General features: G+C 37.5%; 1 protein-coding gene across 3 annotated transcripts in view; it reads right to left on the reverse strand.

The window, feature by feature from the left end:
* CTNNA3 (catenin alpha 3) overlaps positions 1-23,770 on the reverse strand; it is a 1,813,915-nt gene that overhangs the window by 1,644,334 nt on the left and 145,811 nt on the right. For all 3 annotated transcript variants that reach the window (XM_023205116.1, XM_023205115.1, XM_023205118.1), the window contains one exon: positions 1,952-2,118. In XM_023205116.1, coding sequence (XP_023060884.1) covers positions 1,952-2,118 — 167 coding nt within the window. The remainder of the gene's footprint in view (positions 1-1,951; positions 2,119-23,770) is intronic.

Consider the following 23,770-nt stretch of genomic DNA (forward strand, 5'->3'; position numbering starts at 1 on the left):
ACCTCCTAATTGGTTATGAAGGTGGCAGTTTTCATATTACAAAAGTCCTGCATTCTGCCCTATCTCAACAAATCTAGAGTCTAAAACAGGAATTACTGGGTCATTGGAACTAGGTATTATCATGTCACTGGAACTAGGAATTACCTGCCACTTAATCTTTTGTACCCATTTCTTTTTTACAGCATTTGTTAGTGTCTGTATTCAAATATGAGACAAATGAATCTCAGAAATGTTCAGTAATTTGCCTATGGTTATTAAACAAACCAAGAAGCAAGTAACAGAAACCTTTGCTCAATTATGTCACCTACAAATCCACTAGCAAACAGCTGCTGGTGATGAAAACAATTCCCTTTCCTAAAAAGCTAAACTAAAAAAATTTTAAAAAATAAAAAAAAGGATCGAATTGTTCTTTTTACTGTAATAAAACTATCAGTTCAGTAATTTGTCTATGGTTACTCAACAAACCAAGAACCAAGTAACAGAAACCTTTGCTCAATTATATCACCTACAAAACTTCTAGTAAACAGCTGCTGGTGATAAGAACAATTCCCTTTCCTAAAAAGCTACTTAAACTAAAAAAAAAAAAAAAAAAAAAAAAAAAAAGGATTGATTTGCTGTTTTTATGGTAATAAAACTATCAAAAGAGAAAAATGGAAGTACAAAGAGAGGGTCACTCTAGTGTTAAAATAAGCAATAGTGAATACAAGAAAGATGTGGCCAGGTGTATTGGCTCACACCTATAATCTCAGCACTTTGGGAAGCCAAGGTGAGAGGATCATGAGGTCAGGAGTTCGAGACCAGCCTGGCCAACATAGTGAAACCCCATCTCTACTAAAAGTAAATAATACAAAAAATTAGCCAGGCATGGTGGTGTGTGCCTGTAATCCCAGCTATTCGGGAGAACGGCATGAACCTGGGAGGCAGAGATTGCAGTGAGCCGAGATGACCACTGCACTCCAGCCTGGGCGACAGTGTGAGATTCCATCTCAAAAAAAAAAGAAAAAAGAAAAAAAGAAAAAGATAAAGACAAAAAGAAAGATGCAAAGAAAGGTTTAGCTTAGCAGTTAGAGAAAATGATTTTGACAAGAAGGTTAATCAAATAAGACCATTGTTTGCTTAATAGAGTACTGACAGTAAAATCATAGACACTTTATGAAAATACAGATGTATTTATAGACAGAGTAAAAGGGTCCTATTTCAAGCAGAAAATACAACAGATATAAAAATAGTTCTTTGCAACCTTTTCATCTGAACACTACTAATGATTTGATCAAACTAAGAAAACAGACTTTAATAAAATTCTCTTTCTACTAAAAATGTGCTAAGTGGGTTTGTCTGAAAAAATAAAGCATTCAGGATATCTTGCTAACTTTGTATCCTACTAGTTAATATGCATTATTTACTTGTATTAAATACATGTCTACATTTTCCTAATGGATTACTACAGACATCACAGACTACCTGTAAACATGCACTCTTTATCCTGAATCAAGAGGACGTGGCAAAGTAGAATTCATTTACAAACCGGGATAAATTTCCAAATGTCTTAAGCTTTAAGTTTTCTATTTTTCAAGTCATTTATACTCATATGTTTATTATATATTATCTATATAATGATGTTATTTATTTATAGAGAGCATAGTTATTTAAATGATGTTATTTATTTATAGAGAACATAGTTATTTAAATGATCAAAAGTCTATAATTTTCCTAGCCATTTCCTTATAAGCAAGCCATCTTCTGTTTAATTTCCCATTGGCTTTAGAACTAACTCTGGCTTCCTTATTTTGAGGTATACATTAGTCTTCACAACCCAGTCTAGTCTGCTTCTGAAGGGGTGAAGTTAAGAAATGAGAGTGAAGCCAAGATGCACTAGGATCGACGCCAGGTTCAGAAAATGAAATTAGAAGTGAAGACAATGCCAAGGTAAACTAAGCCATCTTTTACTTACAGCTGACACATGTTGCAAGAGGCACATGACATCAATCATGTCCGCAAGGATAAGGAGTCTCGTCACTGCAGCCAGCAAGGCACGGGCAGCTTGAACCACAGCCTCCCTTTTTGGGAGAAAACAGGGATCATCTGTAAATCTCTCAGCTGATACTTTCAGAGCTTCACCTGAAAAATACAACCCCAAATAAGTTATACTTTAAGTTTCACCTATGCCTATTTCAGAATTTATCAGCTAACCTAATTCCAAGTAAATTCCAAGACTAAGCATAATATAAAAATATTGTCAGTTGACAACTGTCAACACATGGTTTCTCAATAAACAATGCCGTCTCAAATTAACATTTGTTTTTGACAAATATTCTGGAATTAAGAAGCATGATATCATTTTCTTGCAAGAAAATTGCGCTCAATTGACTAGGAACATCTAATAAAATTGCTGTCAACTTCTGCTTTTGCTGAATCTCGTTTCTTGTAAAAGGTTTTATTACTAAAGCTTCAATCATAAACAATCCTGCTTATAAAAACAAGGTAAATCTTTATTGAGTTGGAAAGTAACTCAATGGATGTTAGAAAAGAGGTAGTCTTTAAGACAATAAGACTACAGCTCTGTGATAAAAGTTTAACATAGGCAAATTTATTCTAAACTGTCAATATAATGAATAAACTATATCCTAGATTTAGTCACAGAAATAGTACTTCATAGTGCACAATTGTTAAAGAATATTGTGTTCACTATTTTTAATGCCTTTTCATTTAAAATATATCTTGTTATTAAATATATATTCATTCATTGTTTTACGTTCCCAGTTCAGAAGGCTATGAAATGAAAATATTTAATAAAAATCTCTCTTTACTCCCATCCAATAGCATAATTGATAATTACCACATCCACTGTTTTTTAAGGTTTTAAATCTAAACTTGTTTTTATTATAAAAGTATTATAATACACGTCTATTACTTTTAAATAATTCACCACACCAAAGAACATCAAGTAAAAATTTAAGTCTCCAAACTAATCCCCCAAAGCACCAAGTATTCAGCTCTTGTATATCTGTCCAGAAATTTTTACATGAATGTATTATTCATGTGTATAAGTATATATAGATACATATGTTTTATATACATAAATGTATACATGTTTTATATATGTATGTTTTCTGAATATATTCATATGCATTCATATATACAAATATGTTTTATAAAGACAGAGATTTTATAACAAAACATAGTTATTGTATATGTTATAAGAAGAAAAGATAAAAATATAGAGCCTTTAAACAAGTAGTATCCTACTAGAGAGATTTTCTATAATTTCTTTTTGCTTATCAATTTATTTTCCTTTCATACTGGGAAACAGATGACCAGCAGGCAATATACCACAACAATTAACAGTGTGTACTCTGGAGCCAGACTGCTTCAATGTCTCTGTCCTAGTATCTTAATCAAGTCACTTAACATCATTACTCTTCATTTTCTTCTTTTTGAAATTAATTAATAATAATAACTACTATTTTACGAGTATTAAATAAGAATACATAAGGCATATTTCATTGATACACTGTAACTTATTTTACCAGGCCCCTAATGAACACATAAGTCATTTCCAACTTTTTCCTATTTCATATAATACTACAGAGAATGCCCAGGACATATATCTTTACAAGCATGAACAAGTTTAGCCGTAGGTTAAATTCCTAAAAGTAGAATTCCTGAGTCAAGAGGCAAATGAATTTTAAGTTTTGTTACATATTGCCACAAAATTCTCCAAAATACAGTCATCCCATCAAAAATATACAAAAGGGTCTGTCTTATCCATTTATGGATTACATCCGTAAATATTTTAGTTTTCATTGACTCATGAACCTTAGCATAAAGAAAATTGAGTCAGTTATTTTACTAAATAAAATAAAGAATACTGTTTCTTATAATTGACAAAACTTGTGAGGAGGGTCTGAGACTGTCTCAACATGTTAGTATGTCTCATTTAGATCTCTTTAGCAATACCAAGTGAGGAACTATGACTCTAGATACTTCTGAGATCAAATTCTTATATGCCCCATCTAGTTCTGGGACCCTGGACACTAAATGCCTTCAATGTCTTTATCTAGAGAAAGGGGTAAAAATATGATTTATCTCACAGGGTTTCTTGGATGCTTAGATGAGATAGTTCATATAATATATTTAGCACAGTATTTAAACATGGAAAGCACTCAACAAAGATTAACTGTTACTTTGGGGAAAATTTCTAATAGAGGTGGTAAATTTTTAAGACCAATAGGTGGGTGATTTTAATGTGCTTCTCTGCAAGTCAGAATTGCTGCTATAAGACTTTGAAAAGTTAAACTGACCTCCAAAATTTAGAAAGCAGATGAATGCCTGCAAAAAAAGATTAATTTTTTATTGTTGTGATTCTGACTTGGAAAGTTATAATAGCCTTTTTAGAATACTGTCTTTGACTTCACATACTAAAACTAAATATATATCAAAAAATTACATATTTTTTGCTCTAAAAATGTTGGAATGTTGAACAACTGGCTGAAGAGCCATATTCAGAAAGAGATCATTTAAACAATTATTATATTCTTGTCTTTGTTAAGGGAATATGAAGAGCCAGTCAGGTAGCTCTGTTGGAAGGAGAAATGTCACCCCCAAAATACATTAATAAAGATGCTATAACTTAAATTCTTATTGCTGGACTTGTCCCTAATTTCCCCAATATTCATAACCCTTTTCAGCTGGTTTCAGCCCACACACTGGTCCTAAGTTAAACATCACTTCCTATGGGAAGCCTGGACCCCCCATTACTAAGATAAGTCTTACAGTAAGAGTCTATGCTTTCTACCATAACCTTCATAATTTATTATAACAAATTGTATCAAAACCTGTCTTTTCTTCTGGATCATAAAACTAGTAAGTGCAAGAGCTGCATTGGTCCTGGTCACCACAGCATTCCCAGGATCTAGAATAGTGCTTACTCTGTTGCATATATTCAATACATTGACTATATATTGCCAAATTAATATGTGAATGAACATTATTCAACTTTTCTTTGATAAACATTTGTTGTTTCCTCTATAAAATAGCTGTATCCTAGGTATCCAGGAGATAGATATCAGTATGAAACAGTTTTTTTGCAGCCCAAGAAGTTCAGAGTCAAGTGAAAGTCATCAAACACTGATACAGGTTTCTGGTACAGGCCTGTACAAAGTACTAAGAGACACAAAGGAGGACCTACCTCTGCCTGAGGTGTCAGAAGACATACAAAGGAATGTTCTAGGTAAAAGAAACATGTTCCAACTATTGATAAGGTGTTGATAACAACAACTGGTTTATAGAATTTAGCCAGTTCACTGTCATATTGATTTCTGACAGGAGAAAATGGTTATTTTCCTAATTAAATAGAAAAAAAGGTACAAGTTTCCTTTCCATCTATAATATTAGCATCTATGTTTTATAAAGTCTACATGTGGAGAGTCTACTCTTTTGAAATATCATTCCCAATCTTGCTTATAATGCTTTTACTTTGAAGTTTGCTGAATAGGAAATTTCACATTTAAAATACATACAAATAAAAATAACTACATTTTTTCTTCAAGAAATCCAACTCTATACATAAAAATAATTTACTAAAGGTCTTGAAAATGCCACAAAAACTAGGTTCAGAAAACTTCTTTCTAGTGAGTCCATTTAGTTCCTTTCCTAAAAAAGGGATTTTTTTTTAATTGTTAAAGAAAATCACTTATGAAATGCCTGCTAAAATAAGGTACTAGAGTATATAGTCTACAAATATCTATAGAGGTAACTTTTACACACCTATATACATGTAAGAGATGAAAATTTCGGAATATATAAAAATCTGGCCTACAAACTATATGATCAAATAAATACACTCCAGAAGTACAAAAAAAATGTTGGCCAAATACACATATTACAAAATATTCTTTATTTTATAAAGCTTCCTATATGGTTCTTTTACAAGTTATTTTGCTGCATTTAAAAGTATAATTCTACTTTCTAAAAGTGATTATATTGATTACAAACGTAAAAGTCAAAGAAAACCTGGTATAAGAAAAATATCCAGAGGAAAAAGAGAATAACCAAAATAAAAAGGGGCAGATACTAAAGATAAAAAATTTCCCCAGCTTTTACTTGACATTATGTTTATTATTCTATTAAGATTTCTAATATATGGATCTGGCCAAGTGATACAAATACATCATGGTAAAAGGTTTATATCATACACATATAACATGCATTAGTACATACTCATTGATTCAGTATATAATAGGGTTCACAGACTGAGACTAAACACTCAGGGTTTGGTTTTATTTGTTTTTAATTGGGAAAGTGCCATTTTGAATCTGAAAACTCTGAAAAGGTAGAAGCTTGAATTTAACTTTTTAGCAGACAATTATTTTACTTGGCAGGAAAGAGAGGGGGATGATCTCAATTCCACCCTAAACTTACACAGATGTTAAAAAAAAAAATGGTAAAGGCTCTCCTTTAAAATATCCAAGACAGTTTGACTACAAGGACCAAAAATGTTTTGTATGATTAAAAGAAAACCTTATGGCAGGTGGAAGGGAAGCAAAGCTAGCCACTGCTGTGTGGACCCAAGGTTGGGTGCTACAGCAGGGTTATAGACGAGGAATGTGGCTGCATATGGTTGCTATTGTAAACTATTGGCTATGTTTTATTTCCATTTTATTATCGTTGAACTCAGTAAGTCTTATTTAAAGTTCTAATTTGCTTCCAGCGAAGGCAGAGTAACAGAGACCAGATTCCTTTCCTACCTGAAACCAAAACACATACCAAATAAATGCAAAAATGGTTATAAGGCACTGGATGTTAGGCAATTAAGGTCAGTAATCCCTGAGAAATGGACCCCCCCTCCAAAAAACAAGGATGACCCTTTTGATAGCCCCAGCTTACCACCATAAGAGATTTTCCAGGCCATGACACAGGAAGGGGAAACCAAGGCAGAACCTGGCAAATTCTCTGAGCTGAGGAGACAAAGCTGAGAGTCCTGGGAGATTCAGGGCAGTAAAAGTATAAAACAGAACAGAGAATGATAAAGGGAAGAGATACACAGAGAAAGAACACCGATAATCTGCACATGCTCCCTCTTGGTATTCAGCTGAATACTGATCAACCCATATACTGGAGGAAACCACCCAAGGCTAGGGAAAGAACCACCCAAAAGGATTTGAGGTAACATTACTTGCCACTCACACAGGACTGGGAATAATGCTTGTCCAACCACCATACTATAAAACTTCATAACTTATGGGACATTGAGTAGAATACAAAGAAGAGTCTTGCCTCAATAGTGGGGAAGAATTAGCCTTAGACTGAATATTGCCCTAGAGCCCTCTAACGAAGCAGTTCAGAGAAAGCAAAATTCCCAGCTTCCAGACCAGTAGCATTCATGCATCAGAGAAGAGAGAGAGCCAGGTAAAGGCAACAGCAGACCAGCATAATGATTTAATGAAAATGGAAGTGTGTCTGGAATTGGTGGGTTCTTGGTCTTACTGACTTCAAGAATGAAGCCCCAGACCATCACAGTGAGTGTTACAGTTCTTAAAGGCAGTGCCTCTGGAGTTATTCGTTCCTCCCGGTGGGTTCGTGGTCTTGCTGGCTGCAGGAGTGAAGCTACAGACCTTTGCGGTGAGTGTTACAGCTCATGAAGGCGGCATGGACCCAAAGAGCGAGCAGCAGCAAGATTTATTGTAAAGAGTGAAAGAACAAAGCTTCCACACTCTGGAACCGGAGGGAGCAGCTTGCCATTGTTGGCTCAGGCAGCCTGCTTTTATTCCCTTATCTGACCCCACCCACATCCTGCTGATTGGTCCATTTTACAGAGAACGGATTGGTCCGTTTTGACAGAGTGCTGATTGGTGCGTTTACAATCCCTGAGCTAGACACAACAGTGCTGATTGGTGCGTTTACAATCCTTTAGCTTGACACAGTGCTAGACAGAAAAGTTCTCCAAGTCCCCACCAGATTAGCTAGAAACAGAGTACTGATTGGTGTATTTACAATCCTTGAATTAGACACAGAGTGCTGATTGGTGTGTTTACAAGCCTTGAGCTAGACAGAGTGCTGATTCCTGTATGTACAATCCCTTAGCTAGACATAAAGGTTCTCTAGGTCCCCACTAGACTCAGGAGCCCAGCTGGCTTCACCTACTGGAGCTGCCCCCCAGTCCCTCCCTGTGTGCCTGCACTCCTCAGCCCCTGGGCAGTGGATGGGACTGGGCACCATGGCACAGGGAGCAGGGCTCGTAGGGGAGGCTCCAGCTAGGCAGGAGCCCACTGCAGGTGTGGGGGAGGCTCAGGCATGGTGGGCTGCAGGTCCCAAGCCCTGCCCCTCAGGGAGGCAGCTGAGGCCCAGGGAGAATTTGAGTGCAGCGCCAGCCGGCCGGCACTGCTGGGAGACCTGGCGCACCCTCTGCAGCTGCTGACCCGGGTGCTAAGCCCCTCACTGCCTGGGGCAGTGGGGCTGCTCTGAGTGTGGGACCCGCCAAGGCCACGCCCACCTGGAACTCGCCCTGGCCCTCAAGCCCAGCGCACAGCCCTGGTTCCCGCGGCACCTCTCCCTCCATACCTCGCCACAAGCAGAGGAAGCCAGTTCCAGCCTCAGCCAGCTCAGAGAGGGGCTCCCACAGTGCAGCAGCAGGCTGAAGGGCTCCTCAAGCGCAGCTAGAGTGGGCGACTAGGTCGAGGAGGCACTGAGAGCAAGCCAGGGCCGCCAGCACGTTGTCACTTCTCAGAAGGACATGAGCAGCCAGTCAGTGAGCCCTGCACCATTGGGAACTCTCAAAATGAGCTGGGAAATACTTTGATTGGGTTGATTCTATTAAATTATACTAAATGTTTTATAAAACACAAAATCTGATGGGGCTAGTTTCTATAAAAATAATAGAAACATCTCCCAACATCATAGATAGGATACAGTAGAAGCTGTATTAAAAGACCTCCTCTTCACCACCTCTCTAGATTAATAAACTCTTTTTATTACTCTTAGCAACATATTAATGATATCTCCTTTCTGGTATGTAAAATACACTGAAGACCTTCTGCTTCCAATAATTGAAGTTGATCAAGAAGTTGAAAAGGTTTGCTCCCCAATCTTTCCATGTGAGTTGTAATTATAATTGTATAGTTTTATTAATTATATAAATCTATCAAATATAAGTGTAAAAATATATATTAATTTTTTAAAAACTAATTTTTAATGCTTTGGAGACATTCAGTAACGACGAGTTGCTAAAAATGTTAAGTTGGATGTGGAAGCAAAAAATGGTAAAAGTTGGAGCAGGGCAAGGCAAGGCAAGGAAAAGGATTATAAAAGATCAAGAAAGATTCTGCAGTTAGGTAGCTTCCCAAGTGTCATTAAGCTTTCTTCCATGAAGACACCAAAACTGGAACTCTTAGTCAATATAGTTTGGTTGTGGTTTTGGTCAAAATGACTATGTAAGATGCAATCAACAAACCATGCTAAAAAGAGATTGGATAACATTCGTGTTACATCCTTTAATATAAAATAAAATATTTAAGTTGTGCATTTGTGTGTGTATAACTAATGAACTAATGAACTTTTTACTTCTAATAATGACAACGAATATATCTTGAAGCAAAAATTATCTGCTATATTTTAAAACACTGGAAATAACTTTCAGTCACATTTAGTCAAACTTTAATTATATACTTATATGTAAAAGTACACAACTCCTGATTTAAAACTTTATTAATATTTTTATGAGCAAAATATTTTGTACAATGTATCTATAAACTATGCACTTAAATAAATTTCAATATTAAGGAAGATTTTAAAATAGAGCTAAACATCTCTTCAGAATTTCAAAGAAAAATGAAATTTTTTAATTTTCAAAAAACTGACCAACTATTTTCATGTCATATTTAAATTTGACAATTTTTTTTTCTATGCAGACTCTCATTTTGTCACTGTACTAGGTGGGAGTACAGGGGTAATCTTAGCTCACTGCAGTCTCAAACTCCTGGGCTCAGGCAATCCTCCTGCCTCAGCCTTCCAAGGAGCTGAGACTACAGGTATGCATCACCAAACCCAATTAATTTCTTATATCTCTTATAGAGATAGGGTCTCGTTATGTTGCCCAAGCTGGTCTAGAACTCCTGGCCTCAAGTGATCCTCCCTCCTCGGCCTCTCAAAATGCTGGGATTACAGCCATGAGCCACCTCACTGAGCTAAATTTGACAATAATTTTAAGATAATAAAATACACAAAATATATTCCTACAACATTATCATCATCTCCTGGTGTTACAAGTTTCATATACCTAAAGTGGTTTACAGTAAAACAAACTGACAAAGGAACAAAGCAATCCATATTGTAAACCAATCAATAAAAAGAGAAAATAGTATGGATTTATAATTTAAATATTTAAACTTTAAGCTGAAATAGCTACCCATAATTACTCTCTATTGAATTTCTTTCCCAACAACCTATTGACTGATATGCCATCCACCAATAAACACTTTTATATTATTCTTGATGTCAATTTAATTCTTTTGAGGTGAAATAATAGGCCTTATAACTAAGGTTTCTGACTAAAGTTAATTTATCATTTTTGTCTAATATTTCCTTTTATGGCTAAATATAGCAAGCTTAGCCATGAATACACTTACATTACACTATGCTGAATTAGCAAAAATTGATATATTTGCTTTTTTGACATCTGCTAAAAGAATCTCATTCTAGTGCTTTGGAGTTGAAAGCTTTTTTTTTAATAAATGATACCTAACCCTTACAAACAGGTCATTCATTCATTTATCAACTACTGAGCACTAAAATATGCAAAGCACTATGGGGTATACAACAGTGATTATAACATGGTCTCTACCAGGTACCCTCAAATAGGAAAATGAACCACTTCAATGAGAAGATTCTTCTGTTTGGTTTTAAATGTCAGCATCTTCAGATACACCTACCTTAAAGTATATTGACTTAATTCCATAGCACATCCCCCCAAAAAATACAAATACAATAATTCTTCATATGCACAATTCCTAGATTTCAATATTTTATGTATGATTTAAAAGTTCTCTGAGGAGAAAATGAAAAATGAGAGTGATCCTACATCAAAGGATCATTTTAAAATAAAATTACCAATTATCAATTATCACTTATAATCAGCCTCAACAAAGTTCTATTCATCAAGAGGTTAAGTAATAAAGTAGAATTCAGGCTTCACCTTACTAGAAATTCAAGTCCCACAGCTGTGATCAGAGCAATAAATATTTAACAAATTTATTCTTTCAAATATCACCCCATTCAGAGTACTACAGCTGTTAATCAGTAAGGTCAAATTTGGCCCTACTGATATGCTCCTTATGTAGAAATTACAGAAGTTCTTTTAGGGCCCCATTATAAAGTCTTAGTTCACAAGCTCACACAAAACTTGCAAGGAAGTCAATGTGGCTAACTGTACGTACTGAAAGTACAAAGTCAAACCCCAAGGAGCATAAAAATGTAGGAAGATAAACATCTAGGATTCTGAACCATTACAAAAGAAAATACATTCCATTCACAAGAGCATCCAAAGAATAAAATATTTAGGAATAAATTTAACAAAGAAGTGTAAGACTTGTATGCTGAAAACTGCAAAACATTGCTGACAAATTAAAGATGACCTAAATAAATGATCATATCTCATGCTCATGGATTAGAAGATTTAATATTAAGATAGCAATACTCCCCATATTGGTCCACAGATTCACAATAATCCTTGACTGATATGGCTTAGATGTTTATCCCCTCCAAATCTCAGGTTGAAATGTCATCCCCAGTTTTGAAGGTGGAACCCAGCGGGAGGTGTTTGGGTCATGAGGGTGCATCCCTTATGAATGTCTTGGTGGTGTCCTCATGATAACAAGTGAGTTCTTGCTCAGTTCCCATGAGATCTGGTTGTTTACAAGAGTCTGGGACTTCCCACTCCTCTTGCTCCCACTCTCATCATGTGACATGCTAGCTCCCCCTTTGCCTTCCACTATGATTGGAAGCTTCCTGACACCCTCACCAGAAGCAGTTGCTGATGCTATGCTTCATGTACAACCTGCAGAACCATGAGTCAATTAAATCTCTTTTCTTTATAAATTACCCAGTCTCAGGTGTTCCTTTATAGCAATGCAAAAATGCATTAACACACTTTTAACGAAATCCTTGCTGGCTCTTTTGAAGAAATTGACCAGCTGATCCTAAAATTCATACAGAAATGCAAGGGACCCAGAATAGCCGAAACAATCTTGAGAAAGAAGGGCAAAGTTATAGAAATCACACTTCCCAATTTCAAAACTTACAAGGAAGCTATAATAATCAGTAGAATTGATATCTCAGAAATAAACCCTTGCACTTATGGTGAGTTGGTCTTCAACAAAGGGGTCAAGAAACTTCAGTGGGAAAGTAACAGTCTTTTCAACAATGGTGCTGGGACAATTAGATACACACACACACACACACAAAACTAAACATGGACGTCTATCTCATACCACACACACAAGTTAATTCAAGGTAGATCATAGACCTACATGCAAGACTAAAACTATAAAACTTAGAAAGAAAACAGGAATAAAACTTTATAATCTTGAGTTAGGCAACAATGTCTTATATATGACACCAAAAGTACAAGCAATTAAAAAATTGATGAATTGGACAATCAAAACTTAAACCTTTTGGACTCCAAAAAACAAACAAAAAAAAATTAAGAAGGTAAAAAGACAACCCACAGAATGGAAGAAAATGTCTGTAAACCCTATATCCAACAAGGGGCTTGTATCCAGAATCTATTAAAAAAAAAGAAACTTACTACTTAATAATGAAAAGACAATCCAGTTTTTAAAATAGGCAAAGAGTCTAAATAGACATTTCTCCAAAGAAAAAATACAAATGGTCAATAAGCGCATAAAATGACATGCTATCATAAATACAATCTAAATTATTAAAGCATAATTAAAGATGTACAGAGGTTTTAGTAAGGACCTTTGAATAAGTTTTTTTTATTATTTAAAAATAGGCATATTTCTTGTGTAGTCAAAAACATGAGACTAAAAACACTCCTATAGAGGAGACCAAAAAAATAAATAAATAAATGTGTATGTATGTGTACTGGAAATTGTCACCTTAATAACTGTAAAAACTAGTGAGTAATTATTATAATGAAGCAGTAGAAAAGTAACATTTACATACATTGCAGCTAACTTCTCTCCTTGAGGGAAATATCAAGATCATTAAAAGGGTGCGGGTAGAGGGTGCCGATCTTGTTTACCATGCTGCAGCAAAACCATGAGCAGAATGGAAATCCCTAGAGAGACCCCATAGAGCTCATTATGTAGCTAAAAGCAAACTCTAAGCTATAAATATTGGCTGTCTTTTGCACAAAAATTAACAGTAGCTTTAATTGTCCTTTCTTTTTGCTTTTCCCACCAAGGATACATTCAGTCTGAGAAACTTAAGATTCTTAATAAGTTAAGAGGTCAAATATTTTTGAAACTCCTTGGATTCTTAGTTCCTTTACTTCAGACAGAATCAGCAAACTATGGAAACAAGCCAAATCCAGCCTGCCCTGTTTATGTGCAGCCTACAACCTAAGAATGTTTTTTAATATTTTTAAAGGTTGGGGAAAAAACCAAAAGAGTAATATCTTATGATGTGAAAAATTATATAAAATGTAAATTTCAGTATACATAAATAAAACTTTATTGGAACACAACCATGCCTTTTTGTTTATTGCTTACGTATTATTTCTATAGCTATTTTCATTCTTCAACAGAGTTAAATACTTGCAATAATGTATGCCCCACAAAGCCTGAAATATTTACTCCCTGGCCTTTTATAGAGAATGTTTGCTGACCCCTCATCTGAGATAAATGAACTAATAAAATTCATAATCTGCTTTTTAAAAGCACTTCATTTTTAAAAATTCATACAACAAGGGTCTCCATTTTGATGTATATAAGTGTGGCCCTAAAAATTCTTTTTCAAAAACTCTTTAGTTGGCCATCATATCTTAAGCTGAATATATGAACCTTGCCTGAAAATCCTAGACAACATAAAGTTGAGTTTATCCCTTAAAAGAATAAAACTTGACCCAGCAGTCTTTCAGCTTCAGTATTCATATATCTAATAATTTTAGCATCTCAGGAATTTCCCATATGCCTCAGTTAAATAGTTCCCTGAAGAATACTCAGCCAGCTCTAAATAATGCTCCCAGTGTAATACCAAAAGGAGGTATGAATTTTCTCCTCACCCCAAAGCATAATAGTGAAACACCATACTGCTGGAGTCAACAGCCAGCTCATCTACCCTGTTCACTACCTTTCAATGAAATCCTGGGCAAGTCACATAACTTTTTGGTATCAATATCCTTATTATGCAAACACAAAGATTACGGAAACACAATAAAGAAAATAGGTGAAAGCCTTTACTTCTCAGAAAAATATACCGAATAAACACGGAGTTCTTACAAGGCAAAAGTATCCTCACTGCTATGTTTATATTTTATATATTTTAGTGTGAAGATTTATCATGTTAAAATTAAGGCTACTCCCATGAAACTTCCAGAAGAATTTCCCGTGGAGATTCAGCAAACTTTCCTGTCTCAGTCCATCATAAATCTCAGCTTGCTATTGATAGGGAAGGGAGGCTGGGAAGTGCTGGGTAAAGGAGGGTGTAGTTCCTGGCGAGGGCTCCACCTCCAGGCCTGTGCCCACAGACCTAGGTGAGGACAGGCACTCCTACCTTGGCACCCAAATGTTGCATTTCCCAAGACTGTCCTGGCCTGCCACTCTGCAGTCCTGTGCCTATAAAAAGCCCCGAGACTCCAGCAGGCAGACACACAAGCAGCTGGACGTGGAGAGAAACACATCTTGGTGGGATACACAAGCAGCTGAACATTGAGAGGGTGTCGAGAGGAGCAGATCCGTGGAAGAAGACACAAGTGGCTGGATGTAGAGAGGACATCAAGAGCAGACCCGCAGGTCATTGACCGGTGGAACAACGTGGAGTTTTACTGGGCAGTCGGAGAAGAGTCAGGCAGTTTTCTAGGGGAAACCATCTTCCTTCTGTCTCCCCAACCTGCTGAGAGCTACTTCCACTCAATAAAAGCTTGAACTCATTCTCCAAGCCCACGTGTGATCAGATTCTTCTGGTACACCAAGGCAAGAACCCCAGGACACAAAAAGCCCTGTCCTTGAGATAAGGCAGGGGTCTAATTGAGCTAATGCAAGCCACCTACGGATGGCTTAACTAAAAGAGCACCCTGTAACATGGTAACATGCCCACTGGGGCTTCAGAGCTGTAAACATTCACCCTGAGACACTGTTGTGGGGTTGGAGCCCCACAGCCTGCCCATCTGTATGCTCTCCTAGAGGTTTGAGCAGCGGGGCACTGAAGAAGCGAGCCACACTCCCATCACACACCCCATGAGGAGGACAAGGGAACTTTTCCCATTGCACTATCAATCACACTATTTTAGGGGTTCAACTGTCCATAAACAGTGGTCTATTAATAGCAACTCTCAGTCCCAAATGCCTCCCTTCAGGGATGTTTGAAACTGGTATTTATTAAAGCAGGTGAATGCCACAAACTAAAGAAGAAAGAAGAGGTCAAAAACATTGGGTAAAAAAAGTAGCAATGAAAAATTTTGGAATATAAGGAGGAAACAGTGAAGCAAGTAAGGGAAAATAAGAGTTGCTAATTCCTTCTTTTGGATTATCAGTATAGACTGAATATTTGGTGAGGAAAATAAAACAGGGATCTCATTGATAGCCACTAGTGTCCAAAAGCAAAGAAAAATGAGAAGTATTATCTCATATAATGTGGTAGCACACAGAAAAGGATAAGACACATTCAAGAATACAATACAACAATTAAAGAATGCATTTGATATTACAGGTCCATGCATATTTAAGTACAGTCACTTATTTTACAGTTTCTTATAGTTTTTTTTTTTCTTTTTCATTGTTAGGGGTTAGACCTGAACCAGCCAAATCCTTGAGCCAACTTAGAATAATGATTATATAATTTTCATGCACTACTATTTTTTTCTTCAACTTTTAAGTTCAGGGGTACACGTGCAGGATGTGCAGGTTTGTTACATAGGTAAATGTGTGCCATGGTGGTTTGCTGCATAAATCATCCCATCACCTAAGTATTCAGCCCAGCATGCATTAGCAATTATTCCTGATGCTCTCGCTCCCCAACCCCAGCCCTGATAGGCCCCAGTGTGTGTTGTTCCCACCTTGTGCCCATGTGTTCTCACCCCTCAGCTCCCATTTTTATTTGAGAACATGCAGTGTTTGGTTTTCTGTTCCTGCATTAGTTTGCTGAGGATAATGACTTCCAATTCCATTCATATCCCTGCAAAGGACATGATCTCATTTCTTTTTATGGTTGCATAGTATTCCGTGATGTATATGTACCACATTTTCTTCATCCAGTCTATCATTGATGGATGCAATACTATTGTAAGTGGATTCTTCATCACTTTTTCCCTTTGGCCCTTTTTTAACCCCATTTTTTTACTACTTGATCACTTTCACTGCAAGAAACTTCTCATGTTCTGTGATCTTAAATTTTCACTGATTTGGGGGCACTGGTGCACCTTTCAGTTTTGTCTTTCAACTATGATCTCAATTTGAGCAGGAATTTAATACAGGATGTGTGTCTGATAAAAACAGTTTCGATCATTCCAAGATGGCCGAATAGGAACAGCTCCAGTCTACAGCTCCCAGCATGAGTGATGCAGAAGATGGGTGATTTTTGCATTTCCAACAGAGGTACTGGGGTTTGTCAGACAGTGGGAGCAGGACAGTGGGTGCAGTCTACCAAGCATGAGCTGAAGCAGGGTAAGGCATTGCCTCACCCAGGAAGGACAAAGGGTAAGGGAATTCACTTTCCTAGCCAAGGGAATCCATGACAGACAGCACCTGGAACATTGGGTCACTCCCACCCTAATACTGAGTTTTCCCAACGGTCTTAGCAAGCAGCACACCAGGAGATTATATTCCACGCCTGACTTGGAGAGTCCCATGCCTACGGAGCCTTGTTCATTGCTAGCACAGCAGTCTGAGATCGAACTGCAAGGGGGCAGAGTGGCTACGGGAAGGGCGCTCACCATTGCTGAGGCTTGAGTAGGTAAACAAAGCAGCCTAGAAGCTTGAACTGGGTGGAGCCTACTGCAGTTCAAGGAGGCCCTTCTGCCTCTGCAGACTCCACCTCTGGGGGCAGAGCATAGCCAAACAAAAGGTAGCAGAAACCTCTGCAGACTTAAATGTCCCTGTCTGACAGCTTTGAAGAGAGTAGTGGTTCTCCCAGCACGGAGTTTGAGATCTGAGAATTGACAGACTACCTCCTCAAGTGGGTCCCCAACCCCTAGGTAGCCTAACTGGGAGGCACCCCCCAAGTAGGAGCAGACTGACACTTCACAAGGTCTGGTACTCCTCTGAGACGAAGCTTCCAGAGGAACGATCAGGCAACAACATTTGCTGTTCAGCAATATTCACTGTTCTGCAGCCTCCACTGCTGATACCCAGACCAACAGGGTCTGGAGTGGACCTCCAGCAAACTCGAACAGACCTGCAGCTGAGGGTTCTGACTGTTAGAAGGAAAACTAACAAACAGAAAAGACATCCACACCAAAACCCCATCTATACGTCACCAGCATCAAAGACCAAAGGAACATACAACCACAAAGATGGGGGAAAAAACAGAGCAGAAAAGCTGAAAATTCTAAAAATCAAAGTGTCTCGCCCCATCCAAAGGAACACAGCTCCTAGCCAACAACAGAACAAAGCTGGACGGAGAATGAATTTGATGAGTTGAGAGAAGAAGGCTTCAGATGACAAATCTCTCTGAGCTAAAGGAGGAAGTTCAAACCCATTGCAAAGAAGCTAAAAACTTTGAAAAAAGATTAGACGAATGGCTAACTAGAATAACCAGTGTAGAGAAGTCCTTAAATGACCTGATGGAGCTGAAAACCATGGCATGAGAACTACGTGACGAATGCACAAGCTTCAGTAGCTGATTTGATCAACTGGAAGAAAGGGTATCAGTGATTGAAGATCAAATGAATGAAATGAAGCAAGACGAAAGAGTAAAAAGAAACGAACAAAGCCTTCAAGAAATATGGGACTACGTGAAAAGACCAAATCTACATCTTATTGGTGTACCTGAAAGTGACGGGGAGAATGGAACAAAGTTGGAAAACACTCTTCAGGATATTATCTGGGAGAACTTCCCCAACCTAGCAAGGCAGGTCAACATTCAAATTCAGGAAATACAGAGAATGCCACAAAGATACTCCTCGAGAAGAGTAACTCCAAGACACATAATTGTCAGATTCATCAAAGTTGAAATGAAGGAAAAAATGTTAAGGGAAGCCAAAGAGAAAGGTCAGGTTCACCACAAAGAGAAGCATATAAGACTAACAGCAGATCTCTCAGCAGAAACTCTACAAGCCAGAAAAGAGTGGGGGCCAATATTCAACATTCTTAAACAATTTTCAAACCAGAAATTCATATCCAGCCAAACTAAGCTTCATAAATGAAGGAGAAATAAAATTCCTTACAGAGAAGCAAATGCTAAGAGATTTTGTCACCACCAGACCTGCCCTACAAGAGCTCCTGAAGGAAGCACTAAACATTGAAAGGAACAACTGGTACAAGCCACGGCAAAAACATGCTAAATTGTAAAGACCATCAATACTAGGAAGAAACTGCATCAACTAATGGGTAAAATAAGCAGTGAACATCATAACAACAGGAAAAAATTCACTCATAACAATATTAACCTTAAATGTAAATGGACAAAATGCTCCACTTAAAAGACACAGACTGGCAAATTGGATAGAGTCAAGACCAATCAGTGTGCTGTATTCAGGAGACCTATCTCAGGTGCAGAGACACACATAGGTTCAAAATAAAGGGATGGAGGAAGATCTACCAAGCAAATGGAAAACAAAAAAAGGCAGGGGTTTCAATCCTAGTCTCTGATAAAACAGACTTTAAACCAACAAAGATCAAGAGACAAAGTAGGCCATTACATAATGGTAAAGGGATCAATTCAACAAGAAGAACTAACAATCCTAAATATATATGCACCCAATACAGGAGCACCCAGATTCATAAAGCAAGCCCTTAGAGAACTACAAAGAGACTTAGATGCCCACACAATAATAATGGGAGATTTTAATACCTCACTGTCAACATTAGACAGATCAATGAGACAGAAAGTTAACAAGGATATCCAGAAATTGAACTCAGCTCTGCAACAAGCAGACCTAATAGACATCTACAGAACTCTCCACCCCAAATCAACAGATTATACATTCTTCTTACCACCACATCGTACTTATTCCAAAATTGACCACATAGTTGCAAGTAAAGCACTCCTCTGCAAATATAAAAGAACAGAAATTATAACAAGCTGTCCCTCAGACCACAGTGCAATCAAACTAGAACTCAGGATTAAGAAACTCACTCAAAATCACTCAACTACATGGAAACTGAACAACCTGCTCCTGAATGACTACTGGGTACATAACGAAATGAAGGCAGAAATAAAGATGTTCGTTGAAAGCAATGAGAACAAAGACACAACATACTAGAATCTCTGGGACACATTTAAAGCAGTGTGTAGAGGGAAATTTATAGCACTAAATGCCCACAAGAGAAAGCAGGAAAGATTGAAAATTGACACCCTAACATCACAATTAAAAGAACTAGAAAAGCAAGAGCAAACACATTCAAAAGCTAGCAGAAGGCAAGAAATAACTAATATCAGAGTAGAACTCAAAGAGATAGAGACACAAAAAACCCTTCAAAAAATCAGTGAAACCAGGAGCTGGCTTTTTGAAAAGATCAACCAGATTGATAGACCGCCAGCAAGACTAACAAAGAAGAAAAGAGAGAAGAGTCAAATAGACACAATAGAAAATAAAGCAGATATCACCACCAATCCCACAGAAACACGAACTACCATCAGAGAATACTATAAACACCTCTACACAAATAAACTAGAAAATCTAGAAGAAATGGATAAATTCCTGGACACATACACCCTCCCAAGACTAAACAAGGAAGAAGCTGAATCTCTGAATAGACCAGTAACAGGTTCTGAAATTGAGGCAGTAATTAATAGCCTAACAAAAAAAAAAGTCCAGGAAAAGATGAAGTCACAGCCGAATTCTACCAGAGGTACAAGGAGGAGCTGGTACCATTCCTTTTGAAACCATCTCAATCAACAGAAAAAGAGAGAATCCTCCCTAACTCATTTTATGAGGCCAGTATCATCCTGATACCAAAGCCTGGCAGAAACATAACAAAAAGAGAGAATTTCAGACCAATATCCCTGATGAACATTGATGCAAAAATCCTCAATAAAATACTGGCAAACCAAATCCAGCAGCACAACAAAAAGTTTACCCACAATGATCAAGTGGGCTTCATCCCTGGGATGCAAGGCTGGTTCAACATACACAAATCAATAAACATAATTCAGCATATAAACAGAACCAAAGACAAACACCACATGATTATTTCACTAGATACAGAATATACCTTTGACAAAATTCAACAGCCTTCATGCTAAAACTCTCAATAAACTAGGTGTTGATGGGACATATCTCAAAATAATAATAGCTACTTATGACAAAACCACAGCCAATATCATACTGAATGGACAAAAACTGAAAGCATTCCCTTTGAAAACTGGCACAAGACAGGGATGCCCTCTCTCATCACCCCTATTCAACATAGCGTTGGAAGTTCCAGCCAGGGCAATCAGGCAGAAGAAAGAAATAAAGGGTATTCAGTTAGGAAAACAGGATGTCAAATTGTCTGTGTTTGCAGATGGCATGACTGTATATTTAGAAAACCCCGTCCTCTCAGCCCAAAATCTCCTTAAGCTGATAAGAAACTTCAGCAAAGTCTCAGAATACAAAATCAATGTGGAAAAATCACAAGCATTCTTATACACCAATAACAGACAAACAGAGAGCCAAATCATGAGTGAATTCCCCTTCACAATTGCTTCAAAGAGAATAAAATACCTAGGAATACAACTTACAAGGGATGTAAAGGACCTCTTCAAGGAGAGCTAAAATCCACTGCTCAATGAAATAAAAGAGAACACAAACAAATAGAAGAACATTCCATGCTCATGGATAGGAAGAATCATGATCGTGAAAATGGCCACACTGCCCAAGGTAATTTATAGATTCAATGTCATCACCATCAAGCTACCAATGAGTTTCTTCACAGAATTGGAAAAAACTACATTAAAGTTCATATGGAACCAAAAAAGAGCCCACATTGCCAAGAAAATCCTAAGTCAAAAGAACATAGCTGGAGGCATCACACTACCTGACTTCAAGCTATACTATAAGCCTACAGTAAAAAAAAACAGCACGGTACTGGTACCAAAACAGAGATATAGACCAATGGAACAGAACAGAGCCCTCAGAATTAATACCACACATCTACAACCATCTGATCTTTGACAAACCTGACAAAACAAGAAATGGGGAAAGGATTCCCTATTTCATAAATGGTGCTGGGGAACCTGGCTAGCCATATGTAGAAAACTGAAACTGAATCCCTTCCTTACACCTTATGCAAAAATTAATTCAAGATGGATTAAAGACTTAAATGTTAGACCTAAAACCATAAAAACCCTAGAAGAAAACTTAGGCAATACCATTCAGAACATACGCATGGGCAAGGACTTCACATCTAAAACACCAAAAGCAATGGCAACAAAAGCCAAAATTGAAAAATGGGATCTCATGAAACTAAAGAGCTTCTGCACAGCAAAAGAAACTACCGTCAGAGTGAACAGGCAACCCACAGAATGGGAGAAAATGTTTGTAATCTACTCATCTGACAAAGGGCTAATATCCACAATCTACAAAGAACTCAAACAAATTTACAAGAAAAAAACAACCCCATCAAAACATGGGCAAAGGATGTGAACAGACACTTCTCAAAAGAAGACATTTATGCAGCCAACAGACACAACAGACACATGAAAAAAAGCTCATCATGGCCATCAGAGAAATGCAAATCAAAACCACAATGAGATCCCATCTCACAACAGTTAGAATGGTGATCATTAAAAAGTCAGGAAACAACAAGTGCTAGAGAGGATGTGGAGAAATAGGAACATTTTTACACTGTTGGTGGGACTGAAAACTAGTTCAACCATTATGGAAGACAGTGTGGCAATTCCTCAAGGATCTAGAACTAGAAATATCATTTGACCCAGTGATCCCATTACTGGGTATATACCCATAGGATTATAAGTCATGCTGCTATAAAGACACATTCACATGTATGTTTACTGTGGCACTATTCCCAATAGCAAAGAATGGAAACCAACCCAAATGTCCATTAATGGTAGACTGGATTAAGAAAATGTGGCACAAGTTGGAAAACACTCTTCAGGATATCATCCAGGAGAACTTCCCCAACCTAGTAGGGCAGGCCAACATTCAAATTCAGGAAATACAAAGAACGCCACAAAGATACTCCTCCAGAAGAGCAACTCCAAGACACATAATTGACAGATTCACCAAAGTTGAAATGAAGGAAAAAATCTTAAGGGCAGCCAGAGAGAAAGGTCGGGTTACCCACAAAGGGAAGCCCATCAGACTAACAGCAGATCTCTCGGCAGAAACTCTACAAGCCAGAAGAGAGTGGGGGCCAATATTCAACGTTCTTAAAGAAAAGAATTTTAAACCCAGAATATCATATCCAGCCAAACTAAGTTTCATCAGTGAAGGAGAAATAAAATCCTTTACAGATAAGCAAATGCTTAGAGATTTTGTCACCACCAGGCCTGCCTTACAAGAGACCCCGAAGGAAGCCCTAAACATGGAAAGGAACAACCGGTACCAGCCATTGCAAAAACATGCCAAAATGTAAAGACCATCGAGGCTAGGAAGAAACTGCATCAACTAATGAGCAAAATAACCAGTTAATATCATAATGGCAGGATCAAGTTCACACATAACAATATTAACCTTAAATGTTAACGGACTAAATGCTCCAATTAAAAGACACAGACTGGCAAACTGGATAAAGAGTCAAGACCCATCAGTCTGCTGTATTCAGGAGACCCATCTCACATGCAGAGACATACTTGGGCTCAAAATAAAGGGATGGAGGAAGATCTACCAAGCAAATGGAGAACAAAAAAAAGCAGGGGTTACAATCCTAGTCACTGATAAAACAGACTTTAAACCATCAAAGATCAAAAGAGACAAAGAAGGCCATTACATAATGGTAAAGGGACCAATTCAACAGGAAGAGCTAACTATCCTAAATATATATGCACCCAATATGGGAGCACCCAGATTCATAAAGCAAGTCCTTAGAGACTTACAAAGAGACTTAGACTCCCATACAATAATAATGGGAGACTTCAACTCTCCACTGTCAACATTAGACAGATCAACGAGACAGAAAGTTAACAAGGATATCCAGGAATTGAACTCATCTCTGCACCAAGCGGACCTAATAGACATCTATAGAACTCTCCACCCCAAATCAACAGAATATACATTCTTCTCAGCACCACATCGCACTTATTCCAAAATTGACCACATAATTGGAAGTAAAGCACTCCTCAGCAAATGGAAAAGAACAGAAATTATAACAAACTGCCTCTCAGACCACAGTGCAATCAAACTAGAACTCAGGACTAAGAAACTCAATCAAAACCGCTCAACTACATGGAAACTGAACAACCTGCTCCTGAATGACTACTGGGTACATAACAA

Source organism: Piliocolobus tephrosceles, chromosome 9 (assembly GCF_002776525.5).
Source record: "Piliocolobus tephrosceles isolate RC106 chromosome 9, ASM277652v3, whole genome shotgun sequence".
Lineage (NCBI taxonomy): Eukaryota > Metazoa > Chordata > Mammalia > Primates > Cercopithecidae > Piliocolobus > Piliocolobus tephrosceles.